A 16,915-nucleotide genomic window follows, 5' to 3' on the forward strand; every position below is an offset into this window, starting at 1 on the left:
GGGGTTGGTATAAAAATAAAATATTTTGGTTGAAACTCTTTTTACATCCTGACAGCGATCCATAAATCAAATACTCTTGAATGTTGCAGGACTGTAATAAGTTTCATTCTGATGTAACGGCTGCTTTGGTCTGGAACGGGCTGCTGCAGGCTGTCAGACAGGCCGAGTCTGTTGATGCTCTTAAGATGCACCTTCAGACCCACGTCTATCGAACCCGTTCTACTCTATCCTCTGGGTTAACGTGTTGAAACCTTTATTCATTTCCATGCACACATCTCGTAACTGTAGGCTTATGGATATATGTCTTTTTGAAGCACCCAATATAAATGTATATTTAATAAACACACACACACACACACAGACACAGCGCCATCAACAGGCAGAGAAGGGCAAAAAATCATCCGCTCCATCTTGTTGAAGCGTTGCATTAAACAGCGATTCGGAAGCTTCAAAATAAAACTTCCTGAATTGCACAAAAAGCAATAAATGGATTATAAAAACACTTTTGACGCATATTAACCATATAATTTAACCAGTATATTCTTACTAAACCTCAAAATATGGGCTATAGCGGAAAACTGTGTTTTTATGTAAAGTCACATTTTATTTTGAAAAACCCAGAAATGAAGACGAAACATTTCTGAAAAATGGAAACTAGAACTTTGAATGGAAGCCACGTAACCAATAAGAATTTATTGACACAAGCACAATTTGTTACACAAAAATAATGGGTCACATTTACACAATTTATACAGGTCTAGAACTCAATGTACAATTAACAGACTAACTAAATACCAATAGTTAAATATGTACTCACATTGCACACAATATCATTAAAACCTACACAAAAAACATGTACTGTGTGAAAGTAACACGAGTCGACATAAAAATCGCATTATTTACAAAAAAACGTCGATTTGAGATCTTTAGCAAAAGGACTCTGATGTCTGTTCGAGGTTCTCATATCCGTCTGTCAGAGACATTGTACAATCTATCATGTAAAAGCTCCCCGCTAGAAAGTATTATTCAGTCTCTTAATAGTTGAAAAGATTATAAAGTAATAAAGTCAAGTAGCCAGAGCTGAAGAACACCAAATACACTAAATACTGCGCTTTGCTTGGACGGTATGGCGGTTTTTCCCTTTTTAAAGCAGGCTGGTGAGATTAGCGGTTAGCTTCATGAAGTGCACTTTAAGCCTTAGCTTAGCAACTGTCTGCAATGAGTGGTTTTTATTTCAATTTAAATTTATACATAGAATCCTTCAATGCTCGCTTCAGGTTGTGGACATCACTACATACAGTTCACACAGTAAGGTTGATGGAGAGAGAGGGAGGACGGCAGCAGCTGCCGTTTGGCAGCGATGGTGTGCAAGAGGCTGCGCCCGGCAGATGGAGGCGGACATCTGCAACGCTCGCAGGAATCTCACTGTGTGGGAACATCGACACTGACTTCTGCTCTCCACAGTCGCTGCAGGTATTACCAGAGGAGGCGGTCGGTCCGCTGCTGCTCTATTGGTCCTGTTGTGATATTCTGTGCAGATGCTCACACATGAAGCATGCCGATACAATTACTCATGAATGGATGTCAACATGACGGTGTTGTACTTTGGCTGAAAATAATAATATCTGCAGCAGCGTCCCGTGTCACATTGCGATACGTGTGACGGCTCAAATGTATGACTTGGTGCATGTTATTGTTCTAGTTATACGAACTGGGTGAGCGCATATTAACCTGTGATGAACTCTACGATAGAAGTGCTGCTGTATGGGACTGTTGATGCTCACTCTCAGCCCTATAGGCACGGTGCACAATGACGAGGTGCAGTACCTATTATCTCTACGTCTTCTTTTGAAAATGCAATATTCAATGTGCACAGAGTAAGTTGTGGAAGCCCTGAGAGAGAAATTACAACTCAAAGACGATTCCCCTGCCAACAGCTTCTGCTTCTACTGTTCTTGAGTCATAAACTCTTGAGATCAGACTTGGATCACCAGAATGGCTCGCTTGCCTCTCTGGGCTTCCGTAGTTAAGTTCATGGTTTGCAGTCATTCCCAAAGTCCCAATCACAGCTGAGCGACAACTCTGAAAACTTTGGGCAACTTTTGTAGCGTTGTACAGATAAGTAATGATAAATGACTACGGTGTACTGTGGAACTCTGTGTCAGCTCTACATCAACACCACCACTAAGCCCCAAATCATACATCATCTGATCAAATCTTTCTTGTTAAGTCAATAAATTTAGATTTAGGTCAAATCTTCAGTTGTACAACATGAGCTACAATGAGCACATCAAAAGCAACTTGGAAAAGAATAAAATCTTGGCTCGAACCTTCAGACGGTGCTTTGCGTCGACCCTGTTGAGGGACTAGGACTGACTAACGGGGACGCTGTGCAGCAGATGAGGAGCATGGAACAGCTCATCCCTTTGTGGTTGAGAGCAGAATGATTTATGCTGTAATTCCACCCTGAAAAAAGACCCGATATACTCCAAACCAGATGTGGATGCTGGCACCACGCAGCTCTGCTCATCACTGGGTGTGCAGCGTGTGTGTAATTGGCACGGGCATACATTTTGGTCATCTGCGTGGACTGCTGACAAAAAAATGACTTTGTCAAATGTGAACGACAGGAAGAGTAAAAATCTGTGCTAATCACAGTGCTAGTCTGGGACAGATGACGCTGACTGGCCTCCTCTGGGCGTGCTGATGCTGCCTGCAGGGAAGCCGCGCAGACGGCACCGTCCGGTCTGAGAGCCGCAGACGATGTCTATCGGTGTGAAGACGAGAGAGCTGAGACCAGGTTGACTGATGTGCCCTCCATCTGTCAGCAGGGATTCCTCTTTGCACAGATGAGGTATGTGTATGCTCACAGGTACATATTGCAGGCCTGTGTGTGTGTGTGTGTGTGTGTGTGTGTGTGTGTGTGTGTATGTGCACCCAGACATTCACCGTGCTGCACATCAGCTGCGTGTTGGTGATCCAGCAATATAGAAAAATGAGACAACATGACAGATGAACACAAACTTCAGTCCAGTTCTGAGAGGGAGAGAGGAGGTGGAGGAGGGGGGGGAGGGGGGGGGGGGTATTACTCAGAGAAGGGAGGGAACATGCCGAGGTCAGCGAAGTCCTCTATGTTGTAGTTGGCTGTTCCCTGGGTGGGATCTCCGGCCATGGGCAACATGTCCTGCAGAGACACGGATACATATCACATATCTGTGTACGATGGGCAGCAGCCAGCAGCCTCTGTGTGTCAGAGTGTGTGTGTGTTACCTGGAAGACTTCTGTCTGGCTGGGGTTGGGGTGTGTGTGCTGTTCCCCGGCCTGCTGGGAGTGATGCTGGTTCTGCCACTGGGACCAGACCTCACTGGGCCGACCCTGGAACTGGGCTCCACTCTGACTGCTCTCCCCCGACACATCTGGAAACACACAGAGGGTGTTCGCTCAGACACGAGTTTGACCGATTGCATATTTAAAAGTCGAGTGAAACCCGCGGGACGGTGTGGCTCAGAGCATTAGTATTAGTACGATGTGAGGATATAGTGCAGGAATGTCTACCTGAGCACAGAATGGAGAACTCTTTAGGTTTCGGTATCACTCTAAGGGTACTTATATCGTCATTTTCTAAACAACACCCAGCCCGACTAAAACAGGAACATTGTAATAAACGCTGGAGAAATGGGAGGCTTGTCTGATATATAAGTCTTTGTCACATAACGGCCTGCTTCTCTGCGCTGTTAACTAGTATTTGAAAATGTCAAACACAAACTAATTAATTGCCTGACTGACAATTCTGAGCTGCAGCTAAACAACAACACGAGATATGAATGTACACACACACACACACACACACACACACACACACACACACACACACACACACACACACACACACACACTCACACACTCCCGGCGAGGCTGTTTTGAGTTTACCGAGTACATTAAAGCAAAGCAGAATGATAAGCTGTCGGCCTCCCCAGCAGAGGAGCATTCTTACTGTTTCACAATAAAAAAACGAAAAGGCTCATATTTTTTCTGGCCAGATAAGAGCAAGAGGCTGAGTCGCTGAGTCGCTGATGTAAAAAAACACAGATGGAACAGTAATTACCCAAACACAGAGGAGGCTGCTCCTGTAAACATGAAGTGGAAAGCAGACAAGATAAGGAAAAAGCCGAGCTTATCACTCGTGAATACTAATGAACACATGCAACGGAGCAAATGAACGGCACTGGCTGTTACTGACGTCTTCATCCTTCAAATGGGCTGACAGCAGAGAGAGAAAGAGAGAGAGAGAGAGAGAGAGAGAGAAAGAGAGAGAGAGAGAGAGAGAGAGAGAGAGAGAGAGAGAGAGAGAGAGAGAGAGAGAGAAAGAGAGAGAGAGAGAGAGAGAGAGAGAGAGAACGACGGATGGACGGAAAGTAAAAATCCAAGTCACAGAATGAGCCTGAGGAAATAAAGAGTAAAGAAAGGAGGTGGCAGATAGACAGGTCATGCATTTGGCTAATGTGTGTGTGTCCACTCAAAGGCTATCAAGGAGCCGTTACAGGCTGGACATGCTCAGGTCCACAGCAATGTGGGACTGAGCAGCTGGCTGATGAGCCATCGCTCACTGAACACACCAAAACCTTCACAATCCTGTTTCTGCTGTCATCCCATTTAAAGCCACGCAAGCAGTGTGGCTGCAGGTAACGAGATGAGGTCAGTGCACCACTGTGACTCAGAGTGAATCTATTTGAATTCTTGATTAATCAGCTGATTAGTTCTTGATCTACAACCGTGCAAAACGTTGCTCACAGAGCCCTGGTTGTGACTCTCCTGGTGTCTTTCTGACTCTCCTGGTGTCTATCAGACTCTCCTGGTGTCTATCAGACTCTCCTGGTGTCTATCTGACTCTCCTGGTGTCTATCAGACTCTCCTGGTGTCTTTCAGACTCTCCTGGTGTCTATCAGACTCTCCTGGTGTCTTTCTGACTCTCCTGGTGTCTATCAGACTCTCCTGGTGTCTATCAGACTCTCCTGGTGTCTATCTGACTCTCCTGGTGTCTTTCAGACTCTCCTGGTGTCTATCAGACTCTCCTGGTGTCTTTCTGACTCTCCTGGTGTCTATCTGACTCTCCTGGTGTCTTTCAGACTCTCCTGGTGTCTATCTGACTCTCCTGGTGTCTATCAGACTCTCCTGGTGTCTTTCTGACTCTCCTGGTGTCTATCAGACTCTCCTGGTGTCTATCAGACTCTCCTGGTGTCTATCAGACTCTCCTGGTGTCTTTCAGACTCTCCTGGTGTCTATCAGACTCTCCTGGTGTCTTTCTGACTCTCCTGGTGTCTATCAGACTCTCCTGGTGTCTTTCAGACTCTCCTGGTGTCTATCTGACTCTCCTGGTGTCTATCTGACTCTCCTGGTGTCTTTCAGACTCTCCTGGTGTCTATCTGACTCTCCTGGTGTCTATCTGACTCTCCTGGTGTCTTTCTGACTCTCCTGGTGTCTATCAGACTCTCCTGGTGTCTTTCTGACTCTCCTGGTGTCTATCAGACTCTCCTGGTGTCTTTCTGACTCTCCTGGTGTCTTTCAGACTCTCCTGGTGTCTATCAGACTCTCCTGGTGTCTTTCTGACTCTCCTGGTGTCTTTCTGACTCTCCTGGTGTCTTTCTGACTCTCCTGGTGTCTTTCTGACTCTCCTGGTGTCTTTCTGACTCTCCTGGTGTCTATCTGACTCTCCTGGTGTCTATCAGACTCTCCTGGTGTCTATCAGACTCTCCTGGTGTCTTTCTGACTCTCCTGGTGTCTATCAGACTCTCCTGGTGTCTATCAGACTCTCCTGGTGTCTATCTGACTGAGCAGAGTGGGGTGAAGTGAAGGTGTTTCTGGGGACAGAACACATCTCGAGTTCCTCCGGTCGACCTGCACCACTGAATGCTCGACACACTGGTACGCCGTGTAGTGAGACACAAACACTTAGTGAGAACATTGTGTACTCATTTGTGTTTGTGTTCATGTAACAACTTCCCCACAACATTTTCAGAGTAACTTTAGATGAATATATTAAAAACATCTCTGGCCAAAATAGTCCAAATCAAAAGCTTCAGAGGCAAAGTGTCAGAAGAGAAAAAAGACTTTTAGTCCTCAGTGTGAGCCAAACATTCTTGCATCTTCCTGCTCGAGCCATCCTGCCTGGACTCAAGTGTGCAACACAGCCTGTGTTTAATGCTTTCTGTCATGATTGTACTGTGTGTGTGTGTGTATAACCAAACATTCTAACCTGAGTCATACTGACTTAAGGAACAACAGAATCTATATCTGTTTAGTGTATGCTATATTTACAATAGTCTCCCCTCCTCACCTTGCTGTCACACAGCCCTTTCAACCCAGTGTGTTTTAAAGTCCATGCAGAAACATGTATATTTACGGTGGATGTTAATGAGTGAGTCAGATTCTGGCAGCTTAGCTTCTCCATCCGTGTAATTATATCTGCACCAGGACAAAAACAAGCTTCCTATTTGTATTCATACAGAGTGTGAATAGAATGTGACCACGTTTCAGTTGAGGACTCCCACCTAATGTTAAATAATGTAAAAGGATCTGTTGGTACAGGGTACTGTCACTACTGGTGTTCCTTCGGTCTCTGACACTTTCCGACATTAAAAGTTCCTGCCGACACACATTTGACAGGAAACCACCTCAGCGCTGCCACTGTACAATATCCAGCCCAGGAGAAAGTGGAAACATTGGCATAGTTCAGAGAATCACAACTCGTGACGTACACTTGAGATTCTTAAAAGCTCCACGTGAGGTGACACTTTCCCGTCCCACCACAACACGGATGTAGCATCTAGAGCTGCGCTGGTAACAGCGTCTCAGGTTGTTGCTATCATGTTCCACACATGGTGTAAAATATATTATGGCAACTACAATGGATCGTGAGTCGGTTGGTTGTATAATCCTGAGGCTGTGTGTCATGAGGAGCACGTTGATTTGATTTGTTTCTTGATGTTCTTAGAGAACGCCTGTGTTGTGATTGTGAGTATATTTCTGTTGAGAAGAAGCTCTGCAATTTCGATATTAGATCTCCCTTTAGTGCTTTCACCATGCAAAACGCTTGTGCTACAATATTCACCCAATATCTAATATTCAAACCATGAAATAACTTTCGACTCACGTATTATTCCGCGACGACTCGGCCTCTTGGCCCATCTCCCACGTGATTGGCTGAGCAGCATCACGTGATGTGATCTACAGCGCATGTAATTGGTCGGTGTGTTTCCTGGACCGCTGAAGGAGTACCGTAAAGGCTGGAAAAGCTGCGCCGGTTAAAATAGAAGCGCTCCGTCAAAATGTAATAATTCTCAGTTATCTATCGGTTTTAGGTCCAGGTCCGGATATATAACGGGGTCTGGTCCACCTTTTAGTGACCCCTGCTCTGTCGCGTGCCTCAGTGAGGAGATATCAGACAGCGAGGGCTGCGGTATTTGGATTGTATTCGGAGTGAGAACGGGTATATTAACGTCAAAGTCACCAAGCCCTACCTAATAAGATCTTCAACAGAACAGAACCTGGGTTTACATGTTGCTGTGTTTTCAAACAGAAAATAAAGACACACAAAAGACTTCCACAACAAATACAGCCCATAGCACACAGGGGGCGTTATACAGATCACTCAGAAATGAAGAAGAGGAGAACAATGAAAAGCAGGGCTCACCAAAAGCTGTGCTGCGGTTTGTCAGTCCGGAGTAGGCATTGCCGCTGGGGGAGGAAGTGGCCGGGGACGACAGGGGACTGTAGGAGGCCGGGTCGGTCTGGTAGCTGTGGCCAGAACCAATACCAAATGGACTGGACTGGGCTTTACTGGACTGGAGAGCACAGACAGCGGTTAGATGTACAGCATATCAGGGCCGTACGGGGGGATGCAGGGTTCACTGCTCAGTGCACTCCCGTTATTGTTAATGACGTTTCCTGAAAACAAACTCATTGCTTACATATTACTAACCACAGGTCTGGCATATGCAAAAAAACTGTATTTTCAAGTTTGAACATGCTTTGTAATAAAGTTAAATGAGTTCATATCCATTTTTATACACCAAAAAGTTGGCCGCACGACAACATGAGTCACCCCCGAAGAGCCAGCACAGTGCTCCCATTCATATGAATAATGGAGCCGTGTTGTTCATGGGTCGTGTAGTATTTAGGATACAACATCATTTCTCAGGGACAAAGTCAGAGTGGCGGTCTGATTTAACCCTCCATGATGATACATTAACATTGGGAGAGTCCGGTGTTTCAATGGTAACATTGAAGATACTGAAATGGGATTACAGAACAGAGGAGAAGACTTTGCCTCTCTATCATCAGAGACACAATGTAACTCCAATGCATCTGTGCGCGCTTCAAGACAATGCCTATGTTTAGGTCCATGTGTGAAGACATTTCACAGCAATAGCAGCTTCAAAAGACAATAACAAAATGAAGGATGAGGATTTCAATACTTAATATTCAGACAGGGTTGTGCTGTTTACTTCATGATAAACTAACAACCTACAGACTGATTGTATTACTTCTCTAATTCAAACCTCCAGCTGTTAAAAGGACTTCAGACCAAAATACATGTTGGAGCGGAAACAACTTGATGACCTTCATTCTTCAGAGACTACTCATTGTTTTGCCAGCACAGTTCAGGCAAATCAAATGGGCTTTTCCATTGTTGGGAAACTGCATAGAGGAATTGAGCCAGCTGAACCCTGCATGATGTCTTCATGTCTGCTGTGTTTAGAGGTGGTGAAAACATTCAACCCTCGCATCATCTGCCTCCAGTTACTGTGATTTAGCATTTAGTGGTTTCTGACCAACAAAGAATTTAGTCCAATGGAATGAACTGACAAGTGCAGCAATGTGTGTGGAAGACACGAGATGGGCTCATTAAGAAACATATGCCCAACACATTCTCATAGCAAGATTATGAAACACACACACACACACACACACACACACAGACACAATGACCAATAACAGGCACCAGAGATGGGATTCTGGGGTTCAGGAGGAGGAGCAGAAAAAAATGAGTTTGGCAATCATGTTAACCATAGAGATTGCAGACTGTTATTGACTGGTTTGACTTCAGTATTGGTTTGCGTGTGCTTGTTACCTGTCCAGAGAAGGGGGGGCGGTTGCCTGACCATGCCACCTGGCCTGGATTGAGCTGTCTGGAGATCTGAGCTAGGTTCTGATTGGTGGAGCCTGACGGCTGGATGTCGTTCACACCGGGGACGTGGATCACAGAGGAACTGTGTGCACAAAGACAACGTACCATCACATCAGGGCAGGGCTTGGCAGTAAGGGTATTTCTAGAAATTGGCTTAGGCTGCCATCAGTGACACGAACATGTAACATATAGGGATAGCAAACACATATTTGTTGCATTAGTGATATTTAATATTGATTATTAGGTTGTTGCCGATGCCTGGTTGGTGGGGAGCCCTGCACAACCCGGGACTGATGGATGCGACGCGTACCTGAAGCTTTTGCCAGCGTGTCCCTGCTGGAAGGGAGAGCTCTGAGAGTAGAGCTGCTGTCCTCCAGCTGTAGAGGAGGGAACCATCATCTTCTTATCTGCCGCTACACACACACACAAACACACACATAGCAGGGTCAGCATTATAGAAATAACAGAGAGCAGAGACAGCAAGAAGCTGAAGCAGCAACTATCAGGACATGTGTGTGTGTGTGTGTGTGTCGTACAGCCAGCGATGCCTGTGTACATCTCAGCAAAGCGCGGGTCTCTCTCCTGAGAGAACAGGACTTCTGTCTTGTCGATGTTCTTCCCTGCCTCATGGACTCCGCTGCTGACGCCGGCCACAGGCACCTGAGGGTGAGGGGAACGTTGGGAAGGGAAGGAGGCCATAAGGGTTGACGTGAGAGACGATAGACCCGAGGTCACAAAAATGAACCCTTGTACATGTTTATACGATAAATGTAGATTCATTAGTAATTATTCCCTTTCATGTTTTTGAACTAATATTACATCGATTCCGGAGGCCGTTAGCGAAACAAAATGCAAATGCTAACTTAGTTCATTGACGAGCAAAGTCACAAGTTGCCGAAATAATAGGAAACATTCTGAGAGCTGGCAAACATGAGCCCTTCTGAATATGAAATATCATTATCGTTTACTTAGATAGATGCTTTAATACAATCAAATACTACTGGTGGGGCACCAATGTGCGTTCTGTGACATAATGACCCTTCCTGTCTTCTACAGCGTGTGAATGAAGTGGCTCTGAAGCACCGGGTCACCTGGGAAAGATCGTAGGCAGTCAGTCCATCTCTTTGGTGCACCTCCAGCTCCGCTTGCTGCTGCTGCTGTAGCTGCCTGCAAAACACAAACACACACCATATGAAGCATCAGCACCCCAGACTGGCACTTACAGCACGATACATCATTTTAGATTCAGTAGAATGAGATAACTAACATGATAAACAAACATTTACATATAATTCATGCAGGTGAAAAGAGGTGTTGGGGCAGGAGACGGGACAAACAAGAGCCGTGTTCTGTCGTGTGGTCGCTATGTGTCTGAACCCCCCCCCCCCCCCCCCCCCGTCTTCAACCTAACCAAGTACTTTTGTTGCCTAAACCTAACCAAGAGTTCTTGTTTTAACCCCGTGTTTACACCCACAATAGCTGTTTGTCAGTGTTTGACACGTAATGCATCACAAAGTGACACCAATTTAGAGTCACAGGTTATCCTGCATGTCCACGCTGACATGGGGAGAACATCCAAACGCTGGGTTTGGACCCAGAACCTGCTTGCTGTCAGGCGACAGTGCTAACCATGTGCCACCCTCTAGATACAAACGTAGCTACATTGATTGCTAGTATTGTAGCTCCATATAAACCCAATGACAGGTAACAGCAACACAAAAAAGACTATTTGTGACCAGGGCCTTAGGCTATAGATGGTTAGAAGCTGCGTATTACATTGTACTAATTCAAATATCTTCATTTCCTTGTCTGCTGTAACCTACTTGACGTTGGTGTTGGTGCAGATGATGTACTCTATCTCGTCAGAGTACGGGTTCTGGAAGGTGAAGCTGCTGGTTCGGATCAGCATCCACTCTCTGTTCTTCATTCGGAAACGATACATCACAGACAGAACCTGACCCTTCAACTTCACCACCTGCAGAGGGAGGAACGCCACTGATTCATACTACTGTTTTAACAAGTGTTAACTATCCAGCTGGATCTGGAGACAAAAAGAGTAGCAGCAATACTGTGATACAACATGAACATCTTTATGTATTTTTCAGATTTGAAGTAAACCATTTCCAGTGTGGTCACCTGAGAGTGAAGATTTTCATCAAGAGAGTGAAGCATTCAATCAGCTTCAATCATGTGATCAAGTCTACATTACACGGTTTTAGCAGAGCATTCCCTGAGACAAGAACATTTCATTTTGTCAACACAACCACCTCCAGAATCTGTGACAATGCAATAACTCTGGTTTCTAAGTTTTGAGTTGCGCTGTCATATAGTAGTGATTTCCGCTGTATTATGTACTCTCTGTAGCTCCTCTGATTGTCAGCACTGCACTTCTTCCCAATGTGACATGGATCTAAAGTGACTTTGAAATGAACGAATGTTTTGCTGCTGAATATGGCGAATGGGTTCTCTGTGACTACATAAACCAGGTCAAATAAACCAGATAAATCATAGAATGAATCACTTAAACAACAAGAGGTGCAGGTGACTCACTTATGATCAATCACTCTATCGGTGATTGAGAAGGCTAAATACTTGCAGACATAAGCAAACAGAATAATCATTTGAACCCAATCATTCAACCTGCCAGCACTCCTGTCAAACCAAACTGAACAATGCTATATGGATGCTAGCAAGTCTGCTAAGAGACAAGCTCCGTCTCAATCTCAGAGTATCTCATTTAAATAAATGTCGCTATGAGGTCACACAATAGTGATTGAGCCTATGGCCCACTGATGAAAGTATTGTAATATTTATATATTTGAAGTATTACGAGCGAGAAGTGTGTGGCATCAGTCAAAATGCGGTGTTAAGTTCTACCTCACACAGGCTCCGCCTTCTACTGGACTCTATGTGTAATACTCAACTCCAATCACATGCATACATTTGCATGATGATTGCAATGATTTCAATTCCTTTGGATTATTTTTTAAATTTCAAGTTGTATTTACAGATTGTGAACATTAATTAGGCTGACACTCTACACCAACAGCCAACAAATAGTGATCGTGATCACTATGGCCGCCCATCATTTCTCTGAAAATGGGGATAAATGTGACTTCTCACACCATTGATCACAGAATTTGAAGCACTTTCAAGATTTTGTGCGATTGAGAAGAATGTTAAGCTCTTCTCAAACCCTTTCTCATGTGCTTGAGAAGGAGCAGATAGAATTTACTGAAATAAAATGTGATGATACCATCTGAAGTCGCCACCAGCAGCTCCCTGGGCCAGGGTTGTATACTTTCCTTCTCCATGTGGCCCCTGGAATAAGAAGCACCCCTTACTTGAAAAGTGCTCTAAAATAACTTTAACTTACTTACTTACAGGTTTTGTAGGTGTGTAGCCAATACATTTCTTTTGGCTTTGTAATTCTTTTCTTTTCTCATGTTTTAACCCAATGATCTCCCCATGATATTTTCACCTGACTGAAAAAAGAAACCTTTAGGTCCAATGAACAGTCCCGTCCTACCTGTTGGAAACTTTCTCTCAAGTGACTCTGGTCCTCAGGATGGCAGAACTCCAGAATATCTTTCCCCAGCAAGTCCTACAAGACAGGATAGAATCAGTTGACAGGAGTTCAACCTCATTCAATATTTGTTGAACCAAATAGATACACAGAAAAGAAATAATGTATATTGCATTGTAGGAATGCAATGTCCACATATTGTTATTTTCAATTAAATACACTGGTATTTACCGACAGGTCTTCGGTCTGAAAGTTATTAAAGCAAAGGCTGGTATATTTAGAGGACATGCTAAATAACTCCTGAGGAAGGAGTTCAGCTGCAGCCACACATTAGTGATGATAACAGGCGATGCTGCATTGTTTTGATCTGAATGTGATTTTAAGCTAAATTAACAGCAATAGGAGTTCCAACTCAGTATTTCTATATTTTCCTCTGATTTAGAAACTCAATGAAACATTCATCAATATATCAAACGCAGGTTTGATGAGGTGAGAAAGTGATTCAAACACTGAATGCAAACCTTTTCCTCGAAGGTGAGAGGTAATTGCAGATGTTAATTAAATGCCAGATGTGTCATTTGAAAAGTAAAATAAATGTGTCGCAGTAAAAGACAATAAAGGGTCTGCAGGAATACAATAACAAGTACATTTGAGGTATATTTTCCAAAGACAATCTATTTGTTGTGAAAAATAATGTCATCCGTGACTCAGTGATTGTTGAGTAGAGCGTGAAGCAACAAAAGGAACAGGCAGACTGGCCACAGGAATGTGTTTCACAAACCAGTGCAGGCAGCAAATGTTTCTAATTCTGCTCTGCTTATTTCCACTGTCAAACAGCAACATAACGGATCATGCAAAGCGCTGCTCAGTCATAGAATGTGTTCCATATGCAGAACAGGAGTAGTACATCTAAGGCCATATCGTGACTAGGGTAATGCAACAGAGCTTTAGTGAGTTAGAGGTGTTAGTAATTCAGATATGAAGACTTTAAAACTGGCAGGTGGTCATGTCGGAGAGCCAACCACTTTTCTTGTATATTTTCTTTATCTTTTTGGTCTAAGCAGCATTTTATGAAAACTAGTCGGATCATATTTCATCGTCATGTTACTATAATTAACAAACTGAAAAGAATCCTGCATAGAAATAATAGCAGACAATATTGGCAAGAGCAACTAAAGGTTGGCTGCTAATAAATGACTGATAATGACTCTGATAGCTCACAGATTTAACAACATGCAAATGTGTAAAATAATAATTCTATAAATGCAACAGTCATGTCATACAAAGCACTCTGCTGCTTTCAGGTTTTTGTTCTAAAAAACATATGATTTTAATTCACAAATTAATTCCTAATGATTCTACTTCACTGTTCATTAAATCACTCCTAATGAAATAATCCTCATCCAATGAAAGGATTCTCATCCCATTGAACGATTCTCATCCAATGAAACGATTCTCATCCAATGAAACGATTCTCATCCAACTAAACAATCCTCATCCAATGAAACAATCCTCATCCAATGAAACGATTCTCATCCAATGAAATTATTCTCATCCAATGAAACAATAATCATCCAATGAAACAATCCTCATCCAATGAAATGATTCTCATCCAATGAAATTATTCTCATCCAATGAAACGATTCTCATCCAATGAAACAATAATCATCCAATGAAACAATCCTCATCCAACTAAACAATCCTCATCCAATGAAACAATCCTCATCCAATGAAACGATTCTCATCCAATGAAATTATTCTCATCCAATGAAACAATAATCATCCAATGAAACAATCCTCATCCAATGAAACGATTCTCATCCAATGAAATTATTCTCATCCAATGAAACGATTCTCATCCAATGAAACAATAATCATCCAATGAAACGATTCTCATTCCATTGAACAATTCTCATCCAATGAAACAATACTCATCTTATGAAACAACACACATTGAATGTGAACCTTAAGCATCACTGGTCATTACAACAAAGTTGAAGCAAGTGGAATTAGTGAATGAAACAGTATTTCTGTTAAACAAGAGAAAGTGGGAGCTGTAGAAGGTTCCTGATTTAGTGCTGTTGAAATGTACATTGTATGCATGTATACTGAATTTATAAATGTATCAAGACAACAGGTAAACGTAGAGGATGGGTTTGCGTCAACAGAAAATGATACCAGGAGCAGATCAGAAAAAAAGGAGGGTTCCTACTGGAATATGGTTTTTAAGATTTATAATTAAATCTTAAAGATGTTTCAAATAAAGACTCAGCGCTCTCTGCAGTTGAAATAAAATGATGATATCCCACTTTAATAGGGGAAAACATATTAAACGCTTATGAAAGGTCAATGTTGGCAACTTATAGTTGATAAGAATCTGTTGGACATTTCCCTTGCATGAACCTTAAAACAGATAACACTCCTGCCTCTATTATGAATTTCCATGACATTATCAGTCCCTTTATCCTTTTAGCTAACCTGAGGCTGATAACCAATGACGTTGATGCAGCGTGGGTCCACAAAAGTGATGACACCATCCGAGTTGTGACGTGACAGGAACTCTGTGGGCACAGACAGGCCGTTCATATCCATAGAGACTGGAGAGCTGGTCACCTGAGGGATGATACAGACATATTGATTAGAGATGCACTCATTGATCGGCTGCCAAACAAAACCAGACGGCTTTCAGCTGAGCTCACATTTGTAGGTGAAAAAATCTGAAATATAAAGCGCGAAAATGAAACACTGGTCATGTGCCACTGACGAAAAGATAGTGTTACGTCTGCACACAGCTCAGAATTTATCCCAACGGCAAGTTCAAAATAAGCCGTTGAGGAACAACTTGAAAAACATTTGGAACAACTAACTTAATCAGACACTTATTGTAATGTAATTCATTCCCATCATGCTGCTCAGAGGATTCACAATGACTTAATTAAAGTAATTAAATTATGATGCGTTCAAGCTGTACTCAATAAAATAAAATAAAATAACGTTGTCATGATGTGTTCACATGTCTTGTAAAATTTAGTTTTTTGTGAGATACTTGAATAAATCCAGTTGTTTTCCTAACACCAGCTCTAAGCAGCTTTTATTTTATTTCCTAATCATTTGAATTGCGTGTTTTTATGCAAAGAACCACTATAGATGACAATAACATTTTAAAAAGATAACATTAAGAATTGTTGACCGTTTACACTGACTGAGGGACGGTTAAAAGTATTTTTCGGCGGAATCAAAGTGGTTCAATTGACTGTGCCTCGACACACACCTGCAGTCTTCCGATGGCCACTAGGCAGTATTTTCCAGTCTGACCGGCCTCTGTGTCTTCTTCTGGTATAGTCATACCTGATGGAAACACAAAGCAAAACAGACATTTCTCAGTCGAGTCGAAGAACTTAATTTTCCATTTGCTACTTGAACTTTGCAGCAGTGAGAGGTAATCTGCCGGCTGACAAAGCGCCACTGCTCCTCTACAATGATTTATAAGTCATGTTTTTACCATTAAGCCTCTCAACTGAACGATAGTTTCCACAATACACTGACACATTTCATTAAAACAAATATTCAAACTTGTTCCACTCTGTCTACAAATAATTTACTAAAAGAGAAGGGCAAGGCAGTCAAAGACACAAACAGACACATCAATTCCATTTGGATGGCACATCTACCATAATAACTTTGTTTTGTGTTCAATTAAATATGAAGTCATATAAGTTTCAGTCCCAGTAGCCGTTTTCACTCCAGCTATCCTGCCACTGACTGACAACGCTCACGTTTTCTTATCAAAAATCACGATCATGTTGCATTTTCTACTCGTGAGGGTGAGTGAGGGCGGCTGCTGGCCTCGCCTTAGGTACACATTAAAGCACATAATCATATGAGAAAGGATCACTATTAGTAAGTAAAAACTAGAATTACTGTTGTTTTCCTCCACTAACCACTCAAGTAACAGTTTACATCCATGTCTGTCCAACGCGTCATCACTTTATCATTTTATCCTATTAGACATTTGTGTGAAATTATCTGAATACCATATACATTCTGGAGTAATGGCCACAAACATGTTTTGTGAGGTCACAGTGACCTTTGACCTCTGACCACCAAAACCTGATCGGTTCGTCCTTGAGTCCAGAAATTGCCTCCAGGTGTTCCAGAGATATCACGTTCATGAGAATGGGACAGATGTGGGTACGTACAGC

At 42.8% G+C, this 16,915-nt stretch overlaps 1 protein-coding gene across 1 annotated transcript in view; it reads right to left on the minus strand.

Moving 5' to 3' along the window:
• Positions 1-673: 673 nt before the first annotated feature.
• The window catches only part of arnt2 (aryl-hydrocarbon receptor nuclear translocator 2), a 44,887-nt gene continuing 28,645 nt past the window's right edge, over positions 674-16,915 (minus strand). The window contains exons 9-19 of the mRNA XM_079165877.1: positions 15,985-16,061; positions 15,192-15,326; positions 12,717-12,791; positions 11,011-11,162; positions 10,279-10,354; positions 9,724-9,847; positions 9,498-9,600; positions 9,131-9,269; positions 7,691-7,841; positions 3,271-3,416; positions 674-3,184 (exon numbers count right to left, since the gene is read on the minus strand). Of these exons, the coding sequence (XP_079022003.1) occupies positions 3,086-3,184; positions 3,271-3,416; positions 7,691-7,841; positions 9,131-9,269; positions 9,498-9,600; positions 9,724-9,847; positions 10,279-10,354; positions 11,011-11,162; positions 12,717-12,791; positions 15,192-15,326; positions 15,985-16,061 (1,277 nt within the window). The 3' untranslated portion in view covers positions 674-3,085. The remainder of the gene's footprint in view (positions 3,185-3,270; positions 3,417-7,690; positions 7,842-9,130; positions 9,270-9,497; positions 9,601-9,723; positions 9,848-10,278; positions 10,355-11,010; positions 11,163-12,716; positions 12,792-15,191; positions 15,327-15,984; positions 16,062-16,915) is intronic.

This window comes from Pholis gunnellus, assembly GCF_910591455.1.
Source record: "Pholis gunnellus genome assembly, chromosome: 1".
Taxonomy (NCBI): Eukaryota; Metazoa; Chordata; class Actinopteri; order Perciformes; family Pholidae; genus Pholis; species Pholis gunnellus.